This window comes from Cotesia typhae, unplaced genomic scaffold, assembly GCF_013202065.1.
Source record: "Cotesia typhae breed Kobodo isofemale line unplaced genomic scaffold, CoteBio_Ctyphae scaffold_152, whole genome shotgun sequence".
NCBI classification, from domain to species: Eukaryota; Metazoa; Arthropoda; class Insecta; order Hymenoptera; family Braconidae; genus Cotesia; species Cotesia typhae.
In genome coordinates this window covers 8022977-8050943 of record NW_027423776.1, presented here as the reverse complement: position 1 = coordinate 8050943, position 27967 = coordinate 8022977, and the positions used below count along the sequence as shown (strand labels likewise).

Sequence of the window (27967 nt, the reverse complement as noted above, 5' to 3'; positions counted from 1 at the left end):
AATATCTGCTAAATTAATTTTCATATAAAAATTAAATTATCCGACATTTAAAAATTTTTAGAATGTTTTTTTTTTATTGAAAAAATTATTACAAAATAATTTTTTAAAAAATGTAACGCGTAAAAAACTTGAAAAACTGTAAGTGAAATTTTTTGAAAACGTTTTTTTATTTTAATTTAATTTAAAAAAAAATCAAATAATTAAAAAACGTCGGCTTACTTTAGTATCATGTATTTTGAGAGTCGCTGAAAACAGATGGCGTTAGTAAGATGTAGAGCTCGTGCTTACCAACCAAAGTTGCGGCATCTAGATGTGGACTATGCGCGTTATTGCAATAAAAATCGAAACAGCAACGCCACATAACACAAAGAATATTCACGAAACGAAAAATATATACACACATAATATATGTGAATGTGTGTATGAGTGTATAGATTGAGCTCTGACATAAAACTAAAGAAGCTAAAGTTAAACGGTACGCTGGTAGCAGTCTTTCGTAGATGGTATACAGAAACTCACGATATAATACGTTGTAACTCAGATGTGTGTATACTATACAGTAGTGTGTTTTGTCTGTTAAAAACAGTTGAAAATTGTCTCGGCACCGACCGAGTCATACAAGTGTCGGTTTTATCATACACAATAGTCATCAGTGAGCTTTATAATACATAAAACCTCTAGTCATCAATCGTGTTTAATATAAAATAATCAAAACACAAATATATTCTCAATATACACTAATATTTTTAACAACAATAATATTAGTTACTATTGTCATAATAATGTATAGTATAAATTGTGTTGATGGATCCATTGTGATCCTTAAACAAAATTCCATAACATCGATTCATCGTTCGTAAGTTCTGTGACAAATAAATCTCAGAAGAATATTAAATATTTTTTTGAATCTATAAAATAAACTGTCTGTTTAATTACGATTTAATTTTTGGATTTAAGACTAACTAAGTGAGTGTAAATAAGATGTTACGAAAATAATCACAAGCTCATGCTCAAAGCATGTGCTTCATCTAGACAGTAAGTGTTAATGTGATAGATGTTTTATGGATTTTATACGCACATATATATTTATACATCTATAAATGTGTACATATCAAAATGGTAATTATTAATGGATTAGTTGATTTTATTTAATTATATATTTTTATTATTTATTTATTTATTTATCTTTTTGTTTTTTTGACGCAAGAGAAAAAGTGAGAGGCAAAGCGGGGGCGTAAAAAAACGAGAGGTGTGTTCTAGCCTCCACCTCCTTCTTCATCTTATTCGACTGTGATTCCCAAACTCATATTATATTATAATATTATACAATTGTGACAGTTTTGGTTTTATTGCTATCAATGTGACCGTTTATTTTTGTCCATAAATAATTGGAGCATAAGTAATAATTAAAATAACAAAATGCCGGGGTTAATTGCGGTGAGTGAGTTTGTTGAGGAGACAAGGGAGGATTATAACTCACCAACCACCTCAACTTTTGTATCACGGATGCCACAATGCAGACAAACCATAACTGCACTTGAAGAAGTAAGTTTATGTTTTGGTATTTAATTATTATAATTAATAATAATTATTATTATTTAGTATTGTATTTATTTATTGAGAGGCAAGAGATTTTGATGGAGACAAAAGGCTTGACATTCTGACGTGTACAATTTACTATCAAATCTCATCGATCTTATCACTTCAATGATGTTAATTGTTGATATTTTAAAATAAAAATTATTTTTTAGATTTATTATTCATGCAAAAATAATCAACACACGGAATTTTTATTTAAACAAGCAAAAAAAACAACGATATAGATAACAATAATGATAAAAAGCAGTTATAAGAAATAGTGAAACAAAAAATATAAAGAAAGAAAGAGAAATGAAAGAGAAGTGATCGAATTTCTGAGGATTCACGGCATTATATTTTTTTGTTTATTGTTCTAAACGAGGTTCAGAACACTCAACATTTTTTTACTTTCACAATCATGATTATTATTGTTATTTTATTTTAATTTCAACGACGTGACGATTGAGACGATATAGAGAAGGAATTAAACAAGGAAACCTTATCATGTTAACGTCCGGTGCCTGTCCATTCTCCATTCAATTTTGTGATATTTCCGTACTTGCACCGGATATGACCCTATCATTTTTTTATAATTTTTATTCGTTTAAATTTTACGTGACCTTATTAATGAATTCTATAAATAATCAATTTTTAATTTCGTTAAAGTGACAGCTAAATAATTTATCATGCTCAAAAATGTGTTCCACACATACACACATATGTAAAATACACCCCATTAAAAGAATTTGGCGGGAGATTCTATTGTAAGCTGGCAGGGTGTTTTTTTTTTCTTATGTGTTATTATTCATGTGTCCGAGGGGCTTTTGGGATAGTTTAGTACCTACAGCTGTCGTTAAATTCCTCATACAATGTAAGTGTAGATATAAATCTACATATATATATACTATTGTAGAACTAGTCCACGTTTATATCCTCAGATGTCTCGCAAAAGTCTGAAATTTTAGTTTAAAATCAACTTGTATTTCTAAAATACATTCTCGGATATCTTTTATTTCTATTCATATTATTTTACGTTTTATATAACTAGTTCTATATAAATTTTATTACAAATAAAAAAAAAAAAAAAAAAAAAAAAAAAAAAAAAAAACCTCACATTACATTTATTTTTAATCAATTGTTACACAATTATTGATATTTTTCAATTAACAAAAGAGGTTGGTCCGGTAATAAAAAATGATACTTATCGCATGAACGGATGATTTACAAAAATTTGTTTTATAATACTTTTTTTCAGCTTATATAAAAATATCAATTACTAGAGAAAGAGTGAATAATGCTTTTGAAGAATGAAAAAAAAAATCGTTATATTGACTAGTCATAAAAATAAATGGGATTTAAAATCTTAAATATAAAATTAAACAGAGTTGACATGTAAAGCTGGATTTAATATTATATTAAATTATTTGTATACATTTATTTATAACTGATGACTAATGTAATGAAAAGTATGTACGTATTCTTAGACAATGTAATATTATTATATATACGTATGTCACGCATTACATTACACATATCATAACATAGAATGAATGGAGTGGAAATGGAAATAGCAACAGCACTAAGTGAAGCGAAAAGACAGAGACAATACGGAGACTGGAAAGAAAAAAAATTAATAACATTAAATGATGATAAATAAAAGATAAGAAAATTATTTGAATAAAGTACACAGTGAAGATAAAATAAGAGTGCGTGAATATTACATGTTATCTTAAGAAATGATTAAAAATGATTAAAAATACAATAAAAACAGTGGATCAATGTCCTGGGGGGTCAGGGGGCGTGGAACTTGATGCTTCAAAGAGAGTGCCCTCACCTCTAAATAGGTCAAACAAAACCAATCTTACATGATATAATATATATATAAAATTATTTAACAATCTACACCCTTTTACACTTATCCATGCACAAAATACGCTTATTAGTTGCCATGTTAGTCAGCATCAGAAGGTGTGGTAAAGTAGAAAAAAAAAATAAACTCATCAGTACATGAAAATTATTTTTCTCTTATTTTTTTTATTTATATTTTAAAGTCTATGTATACGGTCACTCATAATCTTGCATACTGCTTGTATGCATACAATATGTAATGTTTAATAGCCTTATACCTGAGTTTGCTTCTACCCTGCTGATAAAGGTACCCAGGATAAATACATAGGTATAACAAGTTTAAAAAATAGTAAATAAAATGAAAAAGAGTCATAAATCAGAATAAAAAACTAAAAGATAAAGAAGAAGCAGACAGACAGACACAACTCGGACATACACCAACAACAACAATAACAACAACACAACTTGATGGCGAATTTCTTGTAAGCATGTTCTTTGTAAATTACAGCACGTAACTGTTGCAATATAAACGACCTACCAAGGCCGAAGCTCCAGGAATTCCTTCCACTCACTGCTGTTGCTGTTAGTTTGTTATGTGTTGGGGTTTATATTCACTACCTTGTACTCGGATTTACTCGGTTTGCTCTGTTCTTCATCGCTTAAACCTGGATCACCTGCTTCTTCTTCTTCTTCTTCTTCTTCTTCTTCTTCTTCTTTTCTTCATCTTCTTATGGTATTTTACTCTCCACAATTATTCGCTGTATTTTTAATTCCCGACATTTTAATTATACTCGTTACGTAGCTGTAAATGGCAATTAAATCTTTAATTATAATGTGTTAGTATGTGTATGAATTAAAAAAAAAAAAAAAACTAACTAAATATTTATATGAAAAAAAAAAAAATTAACATTATTACTTAATCGGAAGCTATTGTAAGGCAATCACATTTAACGTGTGTTTACGGTAAAAACAACTTTTTCCTCTTTCTTTCCTCTTCTTCTTTGTCCTAGGTCAGTGTCTTATGTATGTATTTTTTTAATGTAATGTATATAATAAGTATAAGTATAAGTATACAAACGGGCGATGGTATGGAAAACCGGAATGCTGATTTAAAAAAGATAAAATTATATTACTTTTTTTAATACACTAAAAAAAATTAAAGGGAAGATGAAAATATGCGTTCAATGAAAATATGTAAGTGTTTACATGTAAGTGTTTACATGTTTTGTATGATGATGATGATGATGATGATAATTATTGTTATTATATGTATATATACAAAGAATAAATTCATGAGGGGTTGGATTTGTTTGGTTGGACAGGACAGTGCTGCAATTCTATTATAAAAGTACTCTCCACCTGTCCCACGTGCCTGAAATTACTTCCGCTTGTAATTCCTTCAATTAACACTTGCAAATAAACGATGACAATTAAATCATGAGATGCTTGTGTATGTATGTATGTAAATAGGTATGTGTTAGAGGAAAAGCGAATAGATTATGTCATGTGTTTAAATTTAAAATTTAATAACTCCAAGAAAAAAATCAGTGAAGATATTTATTGAAATTTTTTTTTTCTACTGTCCTTCTCATTGGTATGAAAGCAAGCCAATTAAATAGCTTTATATTCGGAGCAGTATTAAAATAAAACAATGATTGCCTTTGAACTTTTGTCTGCGGCAAATCTATTGTCAGTATATCATTAAGTCTTTCATCAATAAATTCATTTATTATTTTTATTATAATTAATTAATTAACTAATTTATATAATAATAGCTTTTGATGAACACCCAAATAGTAAAACGTATTTACCGTCCAGTGAGTTTTAATAATAATTATAATTGGTATAAATTAAATTGTTGTTATAATGACCTTGTGTGTGTACTGTGACTGTGTTCTTGATTAATGCCTGAATGAAAATCAAATTTTCATGTTTATTTATTATCATTTAACATTTAAATTGAAATTAAAATTTCTTTTTTTTTTTTTTTTCTTTCAGACCCTGGACTTTGATCGTGAGGGTTTGACGAAGCTGAAGAAGGCGATCAAAGCCATCCACAATTCCGGAAATGGTAAGAAGCTGATAAAAAAAAAAAATAACTAAGAAGCTAAATAGAAACTGAAGACGGCTCGATACTGAAAGTCGAGTGTAGTGGAAACCTTAGTACTTGCTAGGTGTTTTCTTTGAGAAAGAACTTGACACGGGTCACGCGCCAAGTCTCATCATGATGTTCTCAACTTTAATAAAGCTTATGGATTATAATAATAGTTGTAGTGTTGTAATATAGCAACAGCAATATTGTACACTCGGTACAAAGTACATTGAGAAAGGCAGCAGTCAGCAACGGTAGACGGAATCGATTTCTCTGGCGCCTCTCGTTTCACTGCTTCTGCTACTTTTCTTACATTACTCCAGCTCAATGCCTTTAAATACAAGAATTAAATGTCTAGTCGATGACCTCTCTTCTCCACCAGATTTTAATTTACAATTATTTTCATCAATTCATGCAATTAATTAATTAATATTATTTATATTTTTAGCGCACGTGGACAATGAAGTTTACTTGGGAAGAGCATTGGAAAAAATGGGAGATGCTGCACTTAAAGAACAAGAGCATGATATTGGTGCAGCTTTCTTTAAATTTGCCGTTGTTACAAAAGAACTCAGCGCATTAATGAAAACTCTTGTAAGTCTACACAATATTTAATTTATGAAACGTACAATTACGCTGCATTTATGTACAACGCTTATAAAATTAATGGACACTATGGATTGTACGAGTTGACAGTTAATGGTGATAAAAATGACTATGATTATGAGAAATGAGTTACAACGACGTTTGCAAAGCTTGATAGCTTGATAATTGGATGATGATTATGATAATGATTGTTTCAATTGTGTGATGGATCAATTAATGCGATACAACTCTCGAAGGCCGGCCCTCAAGCTCATTGGTATTACTCATTAGTCGCCCGGTGCAAATTCATCCTGTCTCGATGTATGTTGCTTTATTAGTCGCTGTACGTTGTGTAACATCCTCGACACGTTTGCCACGCGTCATGATTTTTATTTTCTTCCTCCTTTATCTTATTGTTTACCTTACAGAAATTTAATCGGTGTCTTTTTAAATTATAATTTTTAATTAAATATTTATTACTCTTTTTTTTTTTTTTTTTTTTTTTTTTAATTGTTAATAATTTATTTTAACGGCTACTTCCAAGACTACGGACGTGTAGAAAATGTATCCTCAGAAAGGAATGCCCAAGAAAAAATAATCCATTTAAAAAGAGTTCTTTAGAAACAATACAGTCGGATGAAAAAATTTTAAATATCAACGAAAGCTTTGTGCTGATCCAAAATGATTGTTTTATTTTTTCTATTTCTAACATTGGTTATTGATTAACGATAATTTTTTTTTTTTAGCCGGACCAATTCGACGGATTATTTTGTGAAAAATTTTTCTGTCAATGTTCTAAAACTTTTTATTAAATATTGATGAAAAAAAAATTTTTTTTTTTTTATTTTAATTGAAAATAAAATAAAGCTGTCAACGGAATTGATTTTTTTCTGAAGTATGCGTACTTTACTGACGGCTTTTATCAGAAGCACATTCAACCTTTATTCTCCGATCATACCACACGTTTCGACAAGTAAAGCATCAAGGGGGAATCATGCTCGAGAGCATCTAACTTTAGAGGGGAAGACCATACAAAACTATATACTATACATATATGTCTATAGTGGTCCTTCACTTTTTCTTTTTTTTTTTTTTAATGCTTCTTTATCTATCTATTTAATATTTCTGGTCCTTTCTCTTTCTTATCCATTAATATGAGCAAGAAAATTGCTAACATAGCATACAGCATAGCATTATGAGTCATCGTACTGTCAAGAGGGCTAGACAAAGGATCGAGGGTTATAGATTTGAGAACAAAAATAAGTACTAACCGGCTATAGATTAATGCAGGCTATAGATATAATATCGTGTATATATAGCCTTTTCATAAACTTACCAAACTAGACATCAAGACGCTATGATGTGATTTCTTCCTTATAAGATATTCCCCTCGGTACAACTCATCCGCGAAAACCCCACCTTTAATGTTGAATCACTTTCATCTTCATGCTTACCTTCATTTTCTTTTTTATTCTATATAATAACTTTCATCATATATATAGTTATACTTAAAATAATAATAATAATAATAATAATAATAATAATAATAATAGTAATGAAATAAAAATATATTATATATGATTTTTCAGATGCAGAATATAAATAATATTGTAATGTTTCCACTGGATTCAGTGCTGAAAGGCGACCTGCGAGGCGTCAAGGGCGACTTGAAGAGGCCTTTTGAAAAAGCCTGGAAGGACTATGAGGCCAAGTATGCAAAAATAGAAAAAGAAAAAAAACAACATGCTAAAGAAGCCGGTCTTATACGATCGGAAGTAACGCCAGCTGAGATTGCTGATGAAATGGAAAAAGAACGACGTTTATTTCAATTACAAATGTGTGAATATTTAATAAAAGTTAATGAAATAAAAACTAAAAAAGGGATTGAATTGCTGCAACATCTTGTCGAGTATTATCATGCTCAAACAAATTACTTTCAAGACGGCTTGAAGACTATTGAACATTTTGGATCTTACATTGCAGATTTAAGTGTTAAATTACAAAAGATAAGACAAACACAAGATGAAGAGCGAAGACGTTTAACTGAATTAAGAAGTCTCTTGAGGAGTTCTGGTTGTGATAAGGAAGTTAGTTTATCTTGTTAATTTATATTATTTCGTTTACATTATTATTACTGTGTAAATTCTTGAGTTAAACTTTTGTATTTATATATTTAATAAGTTACTTACTGAATTTTTTAATAGTAATTTTAATTTTTTAAATTTAAATTACCATTGTTTAATCTACACCGAAACAATTTAACAGTTGAATGCAAACGCCAGTGTGGGATACTCGCTTCATCAGCTGCAGGGCGACAAACAGCACGGAGTAACTCGTTCAGGCCATCTGTTAAAAAAGAGCGAGGGTAAAATGCGACGTGTTTGGCAAAAACGTCGTTGTGCTGTTCAAGCTGAAGGATATCTTGATATTTGCCATGCTGACGAAAACAAACCTCCTACAAGAGTTAATTTATTAACATGTCAGATAAAATTGGTACCAGATGATAAACGTGGTTTTGATCTCATTAGTTGTAAGTTTATTTATCTAACATTAGTTAAATTAAAAACACTATTGATAAATTTTGGTATGAAGATTAAATTTTTGATTACGTTCATTATTAAGACAATTTTGCAATGCTTTTCTGGGCTAATTCCAACTTTCTCAGATATCTTGAAAATTAAATCAACATCATTATATTTTTGTCTAGTCTTGTCTGTATTTAATTTGGTCTTTATACTCCATTTTTTTTTTTTTTTTTTTTTTTATTTTTTTTTAACTTATTAAATTCAACTATGCAATAATACGTTTAATATAGATGTCATTTTTTGTAATTTATATACAAATAAATAATTATTTTGTTATTAGACAATAGAACATATCACTTTCAAGCAGAAGATGAAGCTGATCAACGTGCATGGATGTCGGTACTTGTTAACTGTAAAGAGCGAGCATTGCTGAAAGCATTTGATGCTAGTGGTAAAGCTGAAGCTGGCCAGGGTAATCCGAGTCTTGTTGAACTTCAGCAAGCTATTATACGATGTGTATTGCGATTAGATGGAAATGATAAATGTTGTGACTGTTCATCACAAAATGGTAATTTATTTTAATTAAAAATTTTTTTTAGTTTAAATTAAAAATAATTATTTGTATAACGTTAATTAAACCGAATGTGTAATGATAAGTAATGTTATTAAACTATTTGAATGTCTAGATGCAACGTGGTTGTCAACAAACTTTGGCATAATAGTATGCATCGAATGCAGTGGTATTCATCGAGATCTCGGTGTACATATATCAAGGATACAATCGTTAACTTTAGACAATGTTGGTACGTCACAATTGTTACTAGCACGTTTTATGACTAACCAAGCATTCAATGAAGTTATGGAAGCAACTTTAAATCATCATCATAAACCAACTCCAACGTCCACAATGTTAGTAATAGTACAAGTAGTTTTAGTACAAGTACTTTACATTAACTTATTTTTATAGTTTTATTAAATAGGTATAATACTCTATATTATGACATTTATATGTGTATGTAGTATATGTGATTGTATTTTATGTATAGGGAAGAGAGATACGAATTTATAAGGGCTAAATATGTCGATAAAAAATATGTATTGAGAACTTGTGAAGATGAACGAGATCTATTGTCTGATCTCGAGCATGCTGTTAACAATAAAGATCTTCAGCATTTACTCCAAGTTTATGGTGAAAAGGTTGACCTGGCAGCTCCGTTACCTACTTCAGTAAGTAATTGAAATGATTTATTTTTAGACATTTTTTGTTATTTCAAGTATTGATGTGTAATTTGAAAATGTTTCAGGATGTCGGGGAAACGGCGTTGCATTTGGCAATTTTGCGAGAAATAGGGGGTAATTGCCTCCATATAGTTGATTTTTTAATACAAAATATGCCGGTGGGTAATATAGACAAAATTACTAGTGAGGGTGAAACGGCACTACATCTTTCTGCAAGGCACGATCGAGCGGAAGCTATGAAATTGTTGTTGCGCGCTGGCGCAGATCCAACGCTACGTAACAAACAAGAAAAGACTCCGTTGGATATTGCCCAGGAAATGGGTCATCCAACTTGCAAAGAATTGGTAATTCATTAAAAATAAATTTTGAACTAAAAAAGAAGAAAAGAATGGCTTTTTTTTGTTCAACTCCTTTTTCAATAATTGATATTGATTTTCTATAGAATACCAAAGTTTATGAATATATAAGTATAATTGATTTTTTTTTTTTTTTTTTTTTTTTCCCATTATTTTAGCTAAGCAATGCATTGCAACGACAAAAAACATTGTTTGATAATGTTAATATCGATTGGAATTTATCACACGATGAAGGCTCGACTGATTTTTCTGATGATGAAACAATAATTGAAGACCGAGTATGTTTTATTTCTAATTTTTTTTTTTTAATTCAAGTCTTGCTTGTTTGTAAAATAAAATTGATGAATTTAAATATTTAGAATGGATGTTTGACGCCTGAAAAGAAATCACGAAGCAGACCACCTTCTTATGCCGGTGGAGGTGGATCTGGTCCAGGAGATTCTCCGATTACCCTTCGAAGTCGAAGTAGCACCTGTGACAGTCTTCAAAGTGGTTCCTCGCCAAATTCTATTACAAGTAGACAGCAAATGCCGCCACCACCGCCTCCACAATCTAGAAAACCAGTCGTCAGTCAGTAAATTTGCTATTCTCCGATTTTTAATTAATTTTAAAATTAATCCTGTTTACCTAAAATATTGTTTTTATTATTGTCAACAGTTCCCAGTCCAATGGGACCACCAGAGTACAGTCTAAATATTCATGGGTCACTAAAAAAACGTGTAGCACCACCTCCACCACCTGGAAACGGCGGGACAATGCTGACAGCTCATTATGGGACTTTACCATCATCAGCAAGTTTAGCGAGCTCTTCACACAGTAGAACAACCAGTGAGCCCATTCTTGCGGGCAACGCATTGCACAGTCTACCACATTCACTGAACACACTGAATAGTCTGCATCACAAACGATCACCCAGCAGTGACTCATCAGTTAGCCACAGTATGTACTTTAGTTTTACATCTTCTTCTCATCTCATGTACTATTTATTACGCTCATTTTTTTTTTTTTTTTTCCTACAATCTTGCACATTTTTTATGATCAATCTTACAGTTTTTTATTTTCTCTACGCAGGCATGGATAAATCAAATACGTCGACGTTACAAAGGCCAAGGAATCCACCACCACCTGCACCTTCTGCCGGTAGCTCTGCAAGATTAAGTAATGGTCGTAGCAGTGAATCCCTTAGTTCAATGTGTTCTGAGCATGGAATAGGTAATCCTATACCTCCACCCCGGAAGGTAAGCTTTAGTTAGTTTTCTTTTTGTTTTTTTAATTTTTTTTTTTCCATCTTTTTTTTTTTTTTGTTTTTTTTTTTTTTTTTTTGATACGAAAGTTGATTAAGGAGTCTGGAATAAATTTAATAATGGAAACTTTTATTTATGTTTTCTTATCTGCAGGAAATTAAGTAAATTTATTGACTAACAAATGTTACGTAGTTTTTTCTATTGCGTTTATTTATTTATTATTTATCAATAATGATGATAATAATTATTAACACCAATTTACTATGCTTGAACACTTTTAACATTTCATACTAATAAAATAAATCATTTTTATTAAATACATCACTCATTAATTTAAAAATTAGTCAGCTTTTTTTTTTTTATCAATTAAAAATCAATCATAAATATTTAATTTCGAGTTTTATCATCATTTTTAAATTTATTGTAAATGTAGAAATTCTAATTCCATCGTATATATTCATTTCATGAATCATGTAACCCAAAAATAATATCTGTCTGTAAAAAAATAATTGTGTGATTTGAAAGATTTAGAACAGTAAACGTGGGTTAAAAATTAGATAAAAAATTACGGAAAAGTATTTTTTTTTTTTTTTATAATTAACATTAATTTTTATTGCAACTATAACATTTTTTTTTAATTCTAAATATTTATTAGTCCAAATAATTTGCAATAAAATACAGATAATAAAACTAACTACACTGTTCTCGCAGTTGTTTGTTAATAACACGATAATGCATCTTGAAGATTAGATTTCGTGTATCAGTTTACTAAACGTGTGTCATTATCGACAAACGGTTTCAAAGCATTAGATTTATACACACCATCTGTTATATATTATGCTAATTAATAATAACGCCCACCGAAGATATCTTTAGATAATTGCAGGGCACGGAAGTGGGATAAAACCTCCGATGCCAAATTATTGTGATGTTTATAAAGACAGCATGTTTTTTTTGGTGATATCCAAACGTATATTATATAGTGGGTTTATGGTTTGTTATTAACCATTGTTGGTACAGCGAAGGGACCGATCCAGACTTGAAAGCTACGCCGAGGAGCCCTCATCTTTGCTCCCCAATTTAAATCTGGTAAACATTTTGCACGGCACCCTATCCGCATGGCCATTTGTGCATTGCATCTATTTGTGGTCACTCATTCATTTCCATTCAGTAGTCTTTTCATATTTTATTTTATTTTATTTCAGTTTTTTCATATATTTTAATAAAATATTAATACATCATAATCACGATTATACTTCACATCATTCAAAAAATATTTAATGAGTAAATAATTGAGTTTTTAAATCGGTTTTAAAAAAATTAAAAAATTAAAATTAGAAATTGTTTTTAATCTTTTATTATTTTTTGTTTAAAAAACTGAATATGAAATCTCACATCTTGGCTTGAAAAAAATTAATTATTTCCGTTCTTCAAAATTTGAATTTTTTTTATTTAAAAAAAAAAAAATTTTTTTTGGTAAATTTTAAAATTTTAAAATTATTTGTTACATTTTTATTTGATTTTCCAAAGAATTGAAATAACAATTATATTTTTAAATTATATATCAGTGGATTTATAAAATTTTATAATTAAAAAAAAAAAAAAAATTGATTTACTGACAGATTTTAAAAATAATAAGCATGAGTTTGTTGTTGAAGAACAGAGCAGGGTTGGATATAATTTTCACAAATGTTTTATCTGTAGATAAAAATTTTAATAAAAAAAAAAATTTCAAATTAAGTTAACTGATAATTATAATTAATCTCTGAATATTGTTTGATTTTTGAAATAGCCAATGACATCAAGTTTAAATGGATTGCGACGATGTCGAGCGCTCTATGATTGTGATGCTGATAACGAAGACGAACTTTCATTCCGAGAGGGTGAAGTGATAATAGTCACCAATGAGCAAACTGACGATGACAATTGGATGGAAGGTGCGCTGGAGCGGGCACCCGAACGCCGTGGAATGTTCCCTATAAGTTTTGTTCATATGCTTCAAGACTAACATTCAGTTAGTTTAAATTCATTAGTGGGTATTGCTAACTCAACGAATAATACCAGCATTGTAAGCTTTAAGAAACAGCAACATAATTGGTCAGATAATGAAGATAATTAAAATTACACACTATCTATTAAATGCTTGTAAATTTACAAATTTTTTTTTTTTTTTAATTATTCGTAATGATTTTATACTTTTATCATTTTTTTTTTCATTATTATCCATGTGATATATTTAAATACATCATATCAATTTATGATTTTTATCATTTAATTTTTAATCAATAATTGAAAAATATCTATTTATCAAATCTGTTAAATTATCTTTATTTTTTGATGAATTAAATGAGAAAATGAAAAATGACTAATAAATATTTTTGAAAAAAAAAAAAATAAAGAAAATGATTAAAAATTTTAAAAAAAGTAATTAAGGAAGAATAACTAAATTTGATGTTGGCTTTCAAATTAATTTAAAAATAAGATATATAATTAATATTGGTCGTTAAATGAACATAAAATAATTTAAAAATTAAATAAATCTATAGAGTCATTGCATAAAACAAATTAAAAGTATTATTAGAAAAAAAAATTTATATATATATATATATTAATACCGAAGAAGAATGTAATAAAATGAGAATATTTAATTTTTTTTATTTGCCATATGTCTAGTTTATATAGATAAAAAAAAAAAAAAACAGCAGCATGTATTAATTAAATTTTAGTCATTAGATTCTTTATTCAATGTAGATAATTATTATTGTCATTTATTATTGTTATTACTTATTATTATTATTAATAATGTTGTAATCACGTAAAATGTAAATCGTTAAGTTCTCAAACTGATACATAATGACTTGTAATACGAAAGACCAAAGAAAATTCGATTAATTTTTATTAATCAACTGGTATGGGTTTCGTGATAATTAATCTGTAAATATATCGATTCTGTACATATATTTACTCATTAAATGAGCGTTACTAACACGATTAATTATGATTATTTTGAATATTTTTCTTTTATTCAAAGTTAAAAGAAAAATGACTAGAATATGCAATTAAATGTTAGATTATTTATTAATTAGTAATAATTAGCTGTTTGAACAGCAATCACATGTCATTTTTAAAATAAATGTCATTATTGTAGTTGTAATATTATAGAATAATGATAATATTTTTAATATTTTAATTAAGTATTTGCAAAACAATTTTATTTTATTTTAAATTGAAATCGCCTGAGTATTTAAATACAGCATCGACGTTTATTATTATGTTGTCAATAAAAAAATTTAATTTATTTAATAATTGTATTGTAAACATTCAAATTTATTATATTGTCTCAGTAATAATTTAATTGAATGAACTCATAGTTTATTTGAACTAATAACAGTAAACTGAATTGAATAAATTAAACGGCATAATTTGTATACTCTATATATTTATTATATTCTGTATTAATAATTAATATAGGTCAGTCACCGTTAAAATTATGCACAGTATAAATCTTTTGAAAAATAATAAATTAAAAAAAATATATATAAATGGATTATTATAAAATTGAAATAAAATAAAAATTGTTTAGGAAAATATTTATATAATTGTGTTAATTATTTACCTTATATTTTAATAAAAAGTGTTAAATTAAAATTTTAATTTTTGAAAATAAAAATTTATGATTTAAGAAAAATTATTGCGATAAATAAATAAACAAGTAATTTTATTTTTAATTGCGTATGAAAAATTTATTTATTGAAAAGTGGTTTTTATTTTCACACTACACACTAGTGTACTTTCGTCTATTAATTATTATTTTTATTATTATTGTTAATAGTATTGTTATAATTATAATTATTAATATTATTATTATTAAACCTCATAACAGTACAAAAATTGCGTTTTTACAAGTTATCTGGCTTACATTATTAACATAATAAATCCCAGTTAGCAAATTTTTTATCAGAGGAGCCCGCTTTCCGAATAACAAATTCTTGCAGAATACAATTTCGGGCATACAATACAATATAAAATTAAATCTATGTTTGTTAAAAAGAGATCCATTGTCCATCTAGGATTATATATTTTTTAAATTAAAAATCAATACAATAAACTTGCTATCTGGGCTTCAAAGACACCTTTCAGCCAAACTCTCGTATTAATAATTAATTATAATAAAATATTTTTTTTTTATTTATTTATTTTACGATGAGTAAACAAACAAATTATCCACACTCATATACACACACACACACACACACACACACACACACACACACACACACACACACACAAGCATTTTAAAAATGATGCACGAGTGTTTGGCTAGCCTAATTAATTATTAATTAAAATTTCTTGGTGTCTCATTTTATGATTTAAAAAATAAACATACACACATTATTAGAAAAAAATTCTAGTAAGACTGTAATTTTTTTTTTATACTTTAACAATCAACCGATGCCTCAAAAAAAAAATTTATTTAAAGCAACATTGCCACAAAATCTGACTTTCAATTATTTAATAATTTTTTTTTTCAATTTTTCTTTACATCAACTTCTTAGAACTTTTTGTTTTTAAATTCATTTCTCAGCCTTTTACCTAAGTACACACAACCCTATTCGCCAGTCTTAAACACGAGAAATCGTGATACATTTTTTTATTTCATTTTTTAAATAATATTATACATATTCATATAAAATAAATACAGACTCCTCTAATGTAATATTGATTTAAGAATAATGTTTTTTTTTTTTTTTTTTTCTTTAAATGTAATAGGATTATTAAATTACGAGCTAAGAGCAAGCTCAAAGTCGCACCAGGATGTCGAATACGTTTGTGGTGGTTTTTCGTGATGTGTGATTAATATTAATTTTTATGATTATTATATATAATATATATTATTAATCATTATCAATTAAATATAATATAATAAAATTATTAATCAATTAATTAATGACAATGATTTAATAGCAATAAGATTACGGTGGTAGTGATGAACAAAAAAAATTAATAACATATTATTACAGTACATGATTTTTAATTATGATATTTCATAAAATCAAATAAAATTTATTTTTATTTTTCAACATTGACCTTCGACATTCATACTCTTATAAATTTCATACACCGTGTGTTTTCTGAAGTAATTACGTTGTTAATAAATTGACGAATAAAAACTTGACTTTTTTTTTTTTTTTTTTTTTTTTTTTTTTTTTTTTTAAATGTTAGTTTAGGTCCTGCCTTTATAGATTAGATAATGTGATTTATTCACTGATAAAATATTATTACACTGAAAAGAAATTCCTGGACTCCTTCATTTTAAGCACAAGAACAGTCTTTTTATTTTTATTGGCTCATTACATCTACAATCCATTTTATTTATTACTTTATTTTTTATTTAACTGATTAATTACTTCGTTTTGTTCGTTCAGTATGTGAAGCCTATCCCGTGAAATTTCATATTTTTCGACGAAATAATTTCCAACACATACATATGCAAAATAATTTTTTCGTCTGCACAGAATATAATTATTTATTGTTGAATTATTGATTTTAACGTACATAATTAATCAATAATCAGTATTTAATTTAAATGATAGTAAAAAAAAAAAAAAACAGTAGTTAAAATGAAAAAAAAATATGTTGACTAGCTTTTGATAATCAAATTGACAAGTTCACAAGTACTGTTAAAATAAACAATGGATACAATTACAAAAAATTAATGTACATAGAAAATAAAATAAAACATTCTTTCTTTCATCGCTAAAACACTTTTCATTTAAAATAAAACTAATTCACTTGGAAATTTTTCTATCTTTAAATTGACCAAAAGTTTTTATTTTATAAAAAATCAGAATTCTCTGGTCAATAATTAAAGGAGCTAAAAGCATTCAATGTTTTATTTTTAACCCTAAAAAATATAGTAGCTCCTATGAAATATTAAAATATAATTTTCAATTATAGTTAACTTTATTACATTATTATAATAATTAAAAAAATGCATTTTTATGAGAAATCTTTTTTTTTTTTATCGTTTGTTTTCTTCTTTTCATTACATTGAGTCCTCTGCATTTTACTATTAACTATTTTTAGTTTTGTTACTTTATGAAAATTTTTTCCTTTCATTGTTTGCGTTTATAATCTTGGGTATCAGTGATTGCTTGGTGTAACTCTATCGAGCCAGCTCATTATTATCAATAAACATGACAATTATTGGGATATACTCAATTAAATAAGTCATCACTTATTATTGATCATGGTTAATTAATATTACACTACTAATTGTATTAATATTATCAGCATTATTATTATTATCAATTACATTTATTACTCTAAAAAAATTACTAATAGTACTCCTTATTATTATTTTTTTAATTTTTTTTTTATTTTCTCCTTTTTTTTTATTTATTTTTTTTTTCATTTTCATTTTTTTTTTTATTATTAATACCTTTCTCTAATCAATTATTATTTTGACAGGTTTTTTTCCCTTCCGCAGTCTTCCAATTGTTACATTCACGCGCCAACAATAGCATAATATGGTTGAAGTTACATTATAGATTAGAATATTAGTTATGACAACTACAATTAATATTTATAATTATATATTTTTTAAAAAATTAATTAATTATCCACGAGACAATAATAGGAGATCATAGTTATATTTCTCTAATTATCATAAAATATTTCAATCGATACGTTGAAAAATTTTTCTATAATTTAAAAATGCCGCCCATATTTTTTTGTTAAATAAAATTACATACAAAGATAAAATATCACGATTAGACACTAATAATTGGTAATCGAAGAGCATGCAAATTAAAAATACAATAGGTGCCCACCTTATTTAAATTTACAATTGTTTAACAATTGTAAAACAATGCGAACTGTACAGCTCATTCTCGAGGCACTTTTGTCTGACGACATTTTAATGTGCTATAATATCATCGAGCGGTAGGCACTTAACCCGAAATATCCAAATCCGACTCGTGTAACATATCAAAAGGTGGACTCAAATTCTATCAGGCCTGGTTACTGTAATTTTTTTTTTTTTTTTTTTTTTTTTTTTTTTAGCATCCAGTTTAAACACAGATCATTTCAACTATATAAATTATTGGAATTTTATTGACTACCCATAAACGCAGTTATTTTTATGTAAAAGTGACTATAAATTAATCTTGAAATTATGATTAAGAATTCAATAATAATAAAAATAGCAGAGATTAGTTAATGCGTTGACTTACATAGTTTTTTTTTTTTTTTTTTTTTTTTATAATTATTAATTACATATTATTTTTCACAGCTAATGAGGCGCGCGAAATTGTCAGTCTTTCATTTTTTTTTTTTTTTATTTAGTTTTATTTATTCAACTTTTAGTTTGATTCTTTATTTATTTAATTAACATTACTCAGTAGATTTATTTTTGTTGCACAAAAAATATCGTTAAGGTATATCGCAAAACTAATTCAAGTGCTAACGCTTAGTACATTAAGTGTTCTTTTAATTAATTTATAGTAATTTAAAGCCACAGATTTCGATGTTACAAGCAATATTATGTGATCATACTCTATATAACTATTTTTTATACTATATAATTTGTTTTAACTTTTTTTTTTTTTTTTTTTTATTTTTATAGTTAAAAATGATAGTTAGTTAATTAAAATAATTAGTACATTTATTGCGGCTGGCACTCATATTACTTTTCAATATACCTTTGCTGATTACACTTCAATATATATTGGCAAAACCAAATTAATTTTTTTTTTCTAATTTTCTGAATATCAACGAATAAAGTTAATATTAATTATTGAATTAATAGACTAATGAGAATAATAATTAAAATGTACTAATAAAAATATAGAATTACATAAATAAAACGGTCTTTAGTCTTACTATACTGCCCCCGGGGTGTTAAAATAATGTTTCATTTGAATTTATCAATTATTTTCTTTGAATGTTACTAATTATCAGATAATTGTATGCATAATCTATTCTACTATCATACTCAGAAACAATCAATGCTTTTGTTAAGTGTTGCTTGTAAAATAACACAAATAAAAAATAAATATCGACGCTATTTAGTTATATCATGCAACGAACAATTATTATTTAATATAAATAAATTATGAAAATTTTTACTTCAATTCGATTTAAAGAATAATTATAAAATAATTTGATTCGATTATAATTTAATATTTAAAAAAAAAAAAAAGAAAAAAAAAATAATTGCTATTAGTCCTATTTGACAGAACTGTTAAAAGAAATATTTACTATTTATATATCAGTCAATAAAAGAAAAAAAATTTACAATGCACATAATAATGCTTGATTGGTGTTCTAAAATCAGAAGAATTCCATTTCCTGAAATGGATAACACAAATTATTGCAAATAACACGCAATTTGTTTACTTTATTACATTAATTATTAGTATTATTATTTTTTTCGTTAACTAAGTAAACAGTCGCGTATTACATTATTTTTTTTTTCTTCATTTTTACTAGGAATTTGTTTCAAATTCTATCGCAGTATATAATCTAATTTTTTTTTTTTAATTTATTAATATAGAAGTAAAAATTGAAGGAAAGAATCAATCTTCCTAGTAGCATTTGGCTTGCCAAATTCTATAAGTTTTTTTTTTTTCCATTTAAATATAAATAATACAATTGCAGTGACTGTTAAAATATGATTTACAAATTCATAAGAGAAAAATTAATTAATTAATTACTGCTTGTCAGTACGTATTAATATTTTTTTCGTCGTTTATCTTCTTTCATTCATTAAAATTATCGATAATTATCTACGATATCCAAAAAGTACGTTCACCGAGGGCACTTGGCCCGTGTCAATTAAAACTATCATTATATTATATATAATTTCATCTACACGCAGTAGAATAGCGAGAGGTCTTGTAAAAAAAAAGTAGGTGATAATGATAAATTAAACCTCACCAAAACCGCCGATAGCTTGCTCAGTCATACGTAGACAAAGTGATTCAAGTCTTGAATTTATTTCTGGCTCGGTCGTTTCTAATGGTGTGTTATTTTGACTGTGAAAGTGATCACGTGGTGCACTGAATGTACGCTGTAGAGTTTTTTGTAATTGCTGTATGCATAAAATTTAAAAATTAATATGAATTAAAAAAAAAATATATAATTATTAATCTAAATAATAATTACCTCTAAACTATTTTCTTGTAAGCTCGGTCTTTTTTCAGCAACATGAGTTGTTCGTAAAATATTAGAATTAATTCCATGATTATGGTTATTTTGTAAGTACGGTGTTGAAATGCTATTTCTATGAGAAGTCATAAATTTATTATTCTGCAAATGATTATCATGGGCAGGTCCTCTGTAGATACTTGGTTTTTTAGTGTGAGGATTTATATAAAATCGTCTATTGCTGAAATTTCCATAAACCCACCTGTCGATATTAAACAATTATTATTAATAAAATATTTTTAATTTAAATGATATATACACAATGAAAAATTTTAATTACTTTGGTGTAGGTCGTGGATTTCCTAATCTGCTACGCCACTGCTGTACCTTCTCTTTCTGATTTGGAGTGAAACAATCATGCTGAAGAACTTTTTCTAGAATATTAATGCAACCGACAAGAATGTGTTCATCGATCATGTCCAACACTAATCTGCTACATACTGAAATAATAAAATGAATAAAAATAAATAAATAAATAATAATAATTATATACTACATAGTAATAATTAATATCAAAGTAATAAACATACATTTGCCGATAACTTTAGTAAATTGTGCAGGAATATCCTGTGGATCATCTTCCTGACTGGGCTTCAATGGTGTCATAAGAATAGTATTAAGTTCATCAAGAGTAGAAATGAGCAAAAGAGTTGGTCCATCACCAAAAGGGTCAAGGGTATCAATTGGTGTCAATAATTCTTTTTCTAAATTAACAAGAATCGAGTAACGCTGTTGCAATTTGCTAATAGACAATGCTAATTTATGACGTGCACCTTTGGTAACACCTTGCTCAGCCAATTGATCTTCTGTCAGTTGTAACATCTCCTCATAACTCATTGTCGTAAAAAGGTAGCTGTATTTGTGTAAGCGGAGTGTTTTCAACCAACGCGGTACATCTCGCATGCCACTACTCAATGGACGACTTGAGGCTTCATCCAGACGTCCTTCACTACCACTGCTGGTGCACGAACTTTGAGGACTTAGAGGCCCTAATCCAATAAGACTGCTGGAATTATCACCAGAAACACTAAAGCTTCTTGGTTTGTGTCTGGTACTGTTATTAGTATTATTAGCGCGTTCAACGACTTCTAAATGATGAGGCGGTGCAACTGGTGGTGTTAAGCTATTAGATCGTCGTTGTCGGGTAATTTGCGGTGGAAATTGTACATTAAATGTATTACCCGACTGTCCACCGCTGTTTCCAGTAAACAAATTCAAAGCTTTAGCAGGCTGTTGATGTTGTTTTGAATTTTTGTTCCACGTAATGTCCCATCTGTTTGTTGCATTAGTGTACTCTTCTAAGCCATGAATTGGCGGAGTACCTGTTATTCTTTCCTCTAAATGTTTTAACCATTGGCTTAATGATCTACGATCTGGACTTGTGATTGCTGGATGTATTAATGTATAACTCAAGAGCTGTTGAGTTTGTTCAGTAAATTGTCCAGTGCTTACACAATGGCTTACTAATTCAGGTATCGCCATAAGATAACTTTGCTTACATTCAAGATTACCAGGTCGTAACAGCGGCAGATGAGCAAGTATTTGATTTATCGCAACTTCAGTAGACTCTGACATCAGCGAGTTGATAAAAGCTGTGTATTGATAAATGAAATAAAATTAAAATATTCATTATAAAATTAAGAGGGTACAAGTTAAGTGTAAATAGAATTAAAATTAAGTATTAACCTGGATTGTTGGCATTAAGCTCTTGCGTATCGAGTTCAGATCGTGCAATAAGAGAATGCTGTAATGCTTGTGCCAAAAATCGTGCTTGCACTGCTGGTATTCGACGTAAAAGAGCATACAGTACTACTGTTTGCTCACACTCATTCCATTGTGAAAATACACGAGTAAGTTCGCCAACTTGCTCGCAAAATAATGCACCTGGTGCCCACTTCATATTTAACTGTTTATCCGTACTTAAGTACGGTATATTTATTATTTCTGACGTCCTGACGTCCTTGGATTAGGTTTTATAAATGCCCGTCGTTTCCTAATCACACACAGAAAAAATATTTTCATTTAATTTAATCAATAAATTTAACTTTGTTACACCAACTTTGATATTATAGTAAATAAAATAAAATAAAATACAATTATTATATGAAATAATTTTAATATTTGTATGTATATATGTGTATATATATATATATATATATATATATATATATATATATATATATATATATATATATATATATGCATTAAGAGTATTTATAAAATGGTATAAACACGAAGGATAAAACGAAAGACTAGAGAAAAATAAAATATAATAAAAGACTAAGGCAAAAACGGAGCACCACCCAACGCACAACAGGTCATTCGCCTCGCTGGCACGAACCTTTCTCAACCATCATTGTCGACCAATCTGTTATGTTGAAAATAATATTGACTTGGCTCTCTTTCTTCTATACCAACTGCGTATACTGCTATATGTATACTATATATACTATTAACACATACTATACCAATATATATATATATATATATATATATATATATATATATATATATATATATATATATATATATAGTAGTAGCAGCAGAAGCGACGATATAGCCACGATAATATTATAAATTTTAATTCTCATTACACCTCAGTACTTCACGATTCATTTACATATTTATTTTTATTATTATTATTATTATTATTATTATTATTTTAATACTAATAATTATAATAATAATAATATTATTGTTTCATTTTGATGAAAGGTATTTCAAAGATTCACATAACCTCAACAAATATATCATCGATAAGAATTCCGAAGAGGTCAAGTTTGTTTACCCCACGATGAGTGTATTTATAGCAACTCACTCGGCTACCATATAATCCATTCTGGCGTTGGATTGTATTAAACAAAAACTGTATGGCATACAATAACAATAACTGTTGAAAATAAAATAAAATGAAAATAATATTAAATAAAATCATGAAAAAATAAAAAAATAATAATAATAACTTACGCACTCTCGTTTCACCTCGCCGACAATATGTCATTGAGCGAATAATGTGTTAAAAAAAAATTTCAAAATTAATAATAACTGCAATAATTATGACAATTGACGATTTTATATTATTATATTATCCGATCGTTTTATGTTGCGGTAGTAGCAGAGTAGGCGTCAGTTGAATCTTAATAATACGATGATATGATGACGACGACGATTCAACAACGACTAACAATCCGTCTGCTGTATGTTAGAGCGACAACACCAACACACCACAATAATATAAAAATGACACGCACACAACTAGTCTCAAATTTCCAAAAGAAATCTTTCTTTTTTGTATGTATACATGTATGTTATCGGTGTCTTGCTTTTACACAAATGCAACAGCGCAGTGTAACTTTGTCTTCATTCGCATCGTAAGCGTCGGCTGGTTTTAAACCTAGACAAGGGGAACGAGGATCAAAGGGGATGGGCGTCTCGCCACCATCTTCAATGTTGGGTCTCGATTATCGTGACTTATATATATATACACATTCATACCTTTATACGAGCATATATACATACTTATAACATGGACGATGTTATTTTGCTTTTAAGGTCTTGAAATTTATTTTTTACTCTAAAATGAAGATGAAAAAATAAATAACATAGTAAAAATTAAATAAAATATAAACAAAAATAATAAATAAATTAATTAATTGTGTATACTTAGTAAATAAATAATAAAAATAAATAGTCGAATAATTTCGGCCATTAACCGCAGATACAAACACTTTGAGCACCGTTTTCAGATGTTATATATTATTCTTATCATAATTGATAATGTTTTATTGAGATTAATTAAATAAATAATTTACAATTATTAATTACCGTATTAATATGTCAGTATTGAGTCGGCAATGAATTTAACACGTTCAACACAATACTCATTTATTCACCGTTAGAGCATTTTAGCGTTAACTTTTTTTCTCCTGTCGAGTAAATATAAACGTGTATTTATATATAGTGTATACTATACATGTATGGTGTGTATGGTGAAGTTTCGTATAGTTATATGGTTATATGTTGTGTATGTATTATGTATGTCGTTTTACACCATGCGGTTTGGTGGGCCTACGTGACCACACTGTTTATTGCTTCCTGCTCCGTTCCTGCTCTACCTCAGTAGTGTTATTTTATTGGTTGATGCTGACTCTGATTGACCAATTGAAATAGATAATATATCTTGTTATTGTTGCGCAGCTTCTGTTTGATTTGTAACATTTATTCAACTGCTCCCGCCGTTTTTTTTTTTTAATTATCCTTGCTGTGATACATATTTTGTTTTGATGTAACTATTGTCATTATCAGTATTTACATTTATAAGTTTTATTTAGTCAATTTATCAAAGAGTAATATAAATTAGAAATTTACCGAATGGAAAAAATTGGAATCAGCAAACTTTTGAAAATTATTTCTTTTTTTTTATTAATTGAATTAGAATAAAAAAAAAATATGGCATGATAATTAACTTAGCAGATAATTGATAATTTTAAGAATTTTTGAAACAAATAAATTAAAGCAAAAAAAAAAAATTGACATCTAGAAATTTAAAAGAACTACAAATGCAATTTTTTAAAAATAATTTTTTGGAGCAAATTTATTTGTTAAAAAAAATTAAAAAATTGTCAAGTGACAGCTAACTTCAATGTCATAAATATGACACTGAAGTTGACAGATATTAGAAATTTTTTTAGAATTTTATAAAAATAAAATTATTAAAAAAATTAAACATATGAAAATTGAAAAAAATTATTAGAGGAAATTTTTAAAAGCATTTTTATTTTTTCTACTATTTATTTATTAATTTTTATAATAACAAAATAATTGTCGCACTTGAAAATTAAAAATGAGTTTGTTGAAAATAAAAATTAATTATTTAACAAAAAAAACTAAATAATAACTTGTTGTATTTTAAATCAATTAACAATAAAAAATAAAAATTATTTTTCTTTAATTTAATTTAAAAAAAAAACCATAATGAAAAGAAGATAAAACTGTAAACTTAAAAAAATAGATTAATGAACGATTTTAAGTGATAAATTTCATTGTATTTCACAGATATTAATTATAAAAAATTATTTGTTTTTAATAAATAAGAAATAACATTAATTGTGCGGCCTTCACCTACATATATTTATTTTGAAATTCATGAGATATAATGAAGATGTCAGTTCGAGGTTTGAAATTACTTTACAACCGCAATGTCCTCAAGGACTATACTTATTTATGAATCTAAATTTACAATGTCTATTTCTTTATTACGGTATTTTTAATAAAAAGTATGCACTTTTTCTTTTCTACGACTGCTATTTGAATTTATTATCCTGTCGCAAATATTTCAATAACTAATATTTATTCGTTAATATATCTAAATCGGTTAATATATCTAAACATATCAATAGTCGAGTATAAATATTTATCAAATAATTTCATTTCTTTCACTAACTATATTAATTTGACAAAAAAAAAAAAAATGTATGATTATTAAATATTTTCGCCCATTCCGTCGCTTTCTGTAACAAGAGCTCTTTCTAAAATGACACGTCCTTCTTTGTAACGTTGATTGTCATCAGTAGCGAACTCGTAAACCCAGCCGAGTTTAGCATCACAATTTTTACAGCTTACATCTCTGACCATGTGTCTCCCTGTTAGCATTACACGATCTTGAACTTCACTTTATGGAAACAAAGAAAATAATTTATTAAATACTTATCACAGGTATTTTTGTCTTCGACAATCTTTATAAATAGGTAATACTGAAGTTAATAGATATTAAAATTTTTTTTGGAATTTTATAGCAATTAAATTGTTAAAAAGTTTCACATGTGAAAATTAATAAAAATTACAAGTGTAAATTTTTAGAAGCATTTTTTTATTGCAATTAAGTTCTTAAAAAAAATTTTTAAAATTGATAGCTGACCGCGAACTTCAGTATTATATAAATAGATGGATTATTTTATAGGTTAAAATATTTAATTAAAAAGAAAATAAATAAATGTACCTGTAATTTAAATTAACAACTTTGTTGAAAAGAAAAGCACGTCCCGTAGCTCCTGTAAATCGTGTGCTGATCAGCTGACCTCTGTTTGTTAAATTAGTATCACATGATGCACAAGAAAATAAACGAGCTCCTCCAATATGTTCCAAAAAAATAACACCCATGGTTTTTTTTTTAATTACTTAATTTTTAGAAATAAATAAACGGCACTTTAGAGATTGTTTGACGATTTTTTATTAAAATCAAATGACACAGGCCAGAACAATAATAATGGAAGATGAATGTCGTCTATATGTGTATAGTAATAACCCAATGTTTTGTTATGATTGACTTTAACGTTGTCTTTAAAGATGGCGGAATGTCATTATATGTGGCGGTAAAATTCAAATGATAATTTAAAAAATTTAGGACATTAAACTTTTTAATTTTATTTAACAAACAAATTTGTTCTAAAAAATTATTTAAAAAAAATTGCATTTTTAATTTTTTTTTATTTCTACTTGTCAATTTTTTTTGCACTAATTTATTTCTGAAAAAAATTCTAAAAATTATTAAAAATCTGCTACTTTAATTTTTATAAAAAATTTTAATAATATTCCAAGGGGCACTTTGTTATTATCATTTGAATAAAAATAAAATATTGAGTACATCAAAATATGCTATTTTTTATTACGCATATAAACGGTATACAACATGTTACATGTGTGTATATGGGTCATTCCATGCCAAATCGACAAATTTATTACCTGACCTCTTTCGATTTCGCTAAAAATTTTCTATCTTTTTCTACCCCCAAAAGACATTTTTCAGAATTTTTAAAAATTTTTTTCCAAACTCAAAAAAGTTACGAATTTTCGAAAAAAAAACCGCTCTTTTTTTTGAAAATGCTAGAACTTTTCAAAAATTGACCGTTTGGGAACTTTTTTCAAAATTTTGTTTTTAAATGTAGTTTTTGAAAAAAATATGAAAAAATTTTCAGAATCCCAGATATATGAAATATTTTAGTTTTTTTGAAAAAACCGTGATTTTCTCAAAGTTGGACCATTTTTTTTTTTTTTTTCTAAAAAACTTCAACTAATTCCGCAGTGATCCCCGCATATTTCAGGATGTGATCGCTATTGCTTCTAATTTTTTTTATTATTTAAAAAAAAAGTTTTTTTACAATTTAGTTTATTTTTTTTTAACTTTTCGGCCAAATTTTTTTAGCTTACTCGTGAAACTTCAGAAGTTAAAAAATAATGTATCTTTCGAAAATTTTAAGCCGTTATTTTCCAAAATTTTTTTTTTTTTTAAAT

The 27967-nt window shown here is 27.2% G+C and overlaps 3 protein-coding genes across 14 annotated transcripts; 1 reads left to right on the top strand and 2 right to left on the bottom strand.

Annotated features, from left to right (window-relative positions):
- The first annotated feature begins 243 nt into the window (after window positions 1-243).
- On the top strand, window positions 244-15055 carry Asap (ArfGAP domain of ASAP). 5 transcript variants are annotated; one of them, XM_074256222.1, is made up of 16 exons: window positions 244-1119; window positions 1208-1545; window positions 5425-5497; window positions 5967-6112; window positions 7693-8190; window positions 8369-8633; window positions 8969-9196; window positions 9315-9537; window positions 9675-9855; window positions 9933-10211; window positions 10382-10501; window positions 10583-10793; window positions 10881-11162; window positions 11295-11461; window positions 12488-12556; window positions 13260-15055. In XM_074256222.1, the coding sequence occupies exons 2-16, from the start codon at window positions 1420-1422 to the stop codon at window positions 13473-13475; spliced, it is 3084 nt and encodes a 1027-aa protein (XP_074112323.1). In that variant the 5' UTR covers window positions 244-1119; window positions 1208-1419; the 3' UTR covers window positions 13476-15055. The 5 variants fall into 5 exon arrangements, with proteins under 5 accessions (XP_074112323.1, XP_074112324.1, XP_074112325.1 ...); XM_074256224.1 differs by lacking the exon at window positions 244-1119 and adding an exon at window positions 2834-3908 and having other exon boundaries at window positions 1407-1545; XM_074256226.1 differs by lacking the exon at window positions 244-1119 and adding an exon at window positions 3734-3908 and having other exon boundaries at window positions 1409-1545.
- A 1575-nt stretch (window positions 15056-16630) lies between these two features.
- Window positions 16631-24753, bottom strand: Smg (sterile alpha motif domain containing protein 4 smaug). 8 transcript variants are annotated; one of them, XM_074255675.1, is made up of 7 exons: window positions 23645-24139; window positions 23415-23567; window positions 22364-22670; window positions 21208-22269; window positions 20958-21117; window positions 20636-20879; window positions 16631-20561 (listed from the first exon to the last, which is right to left on the bottom strand). In XM_074255675.1, exons 3-7 carry the CDS (start codon window positions 22575-22577, stop codon window positions 20397-20399), a joined length of 1845 nt encoding a protein of 614 aa, XP_074111776.1. In that variant the 5' UTR covers window positions 22578-22670; window positions 23415-23567; window positions 23645-24139; the 3' UTR covers window positions 16631-20396. The 8 variants fall into 8 exon arrangements, with proteins under 8 accessions (XP_074111776.1, XP_074111780.1, XP_074111777.1 ...); XM_074255679.1 differs by having other exon boundaries at window positions 23496-23567; XM_074255676.1 differs by having other exon boundaries at window positions 23649-24139.
- Window positions 24754-25700: 947 nt separating this feature from the next.
- Yippee (yippee zinc finger protein) lies at window positions 25701-26986 on the bottom strand. The gene is made up of 2 exons (XM_074255928.1): window positions 26676-26986; window positions 25701-26348 (listed from the first exon to the last, which is right to left on the bottom strand). The coding sequence occupies exons 1-2, from the start codon at window positions 26834-26836 to the stop codon at window positions 26159-26161; spliced, it is 351 nt and encodes a 116-aa protein (XP_074112029.1). The 5' UTR covers window positions 26837-26986; the 3' UTR covers window positions 25701-26158.
- Window positions 26987-27967: the final 981 nt, after the last annotated feature.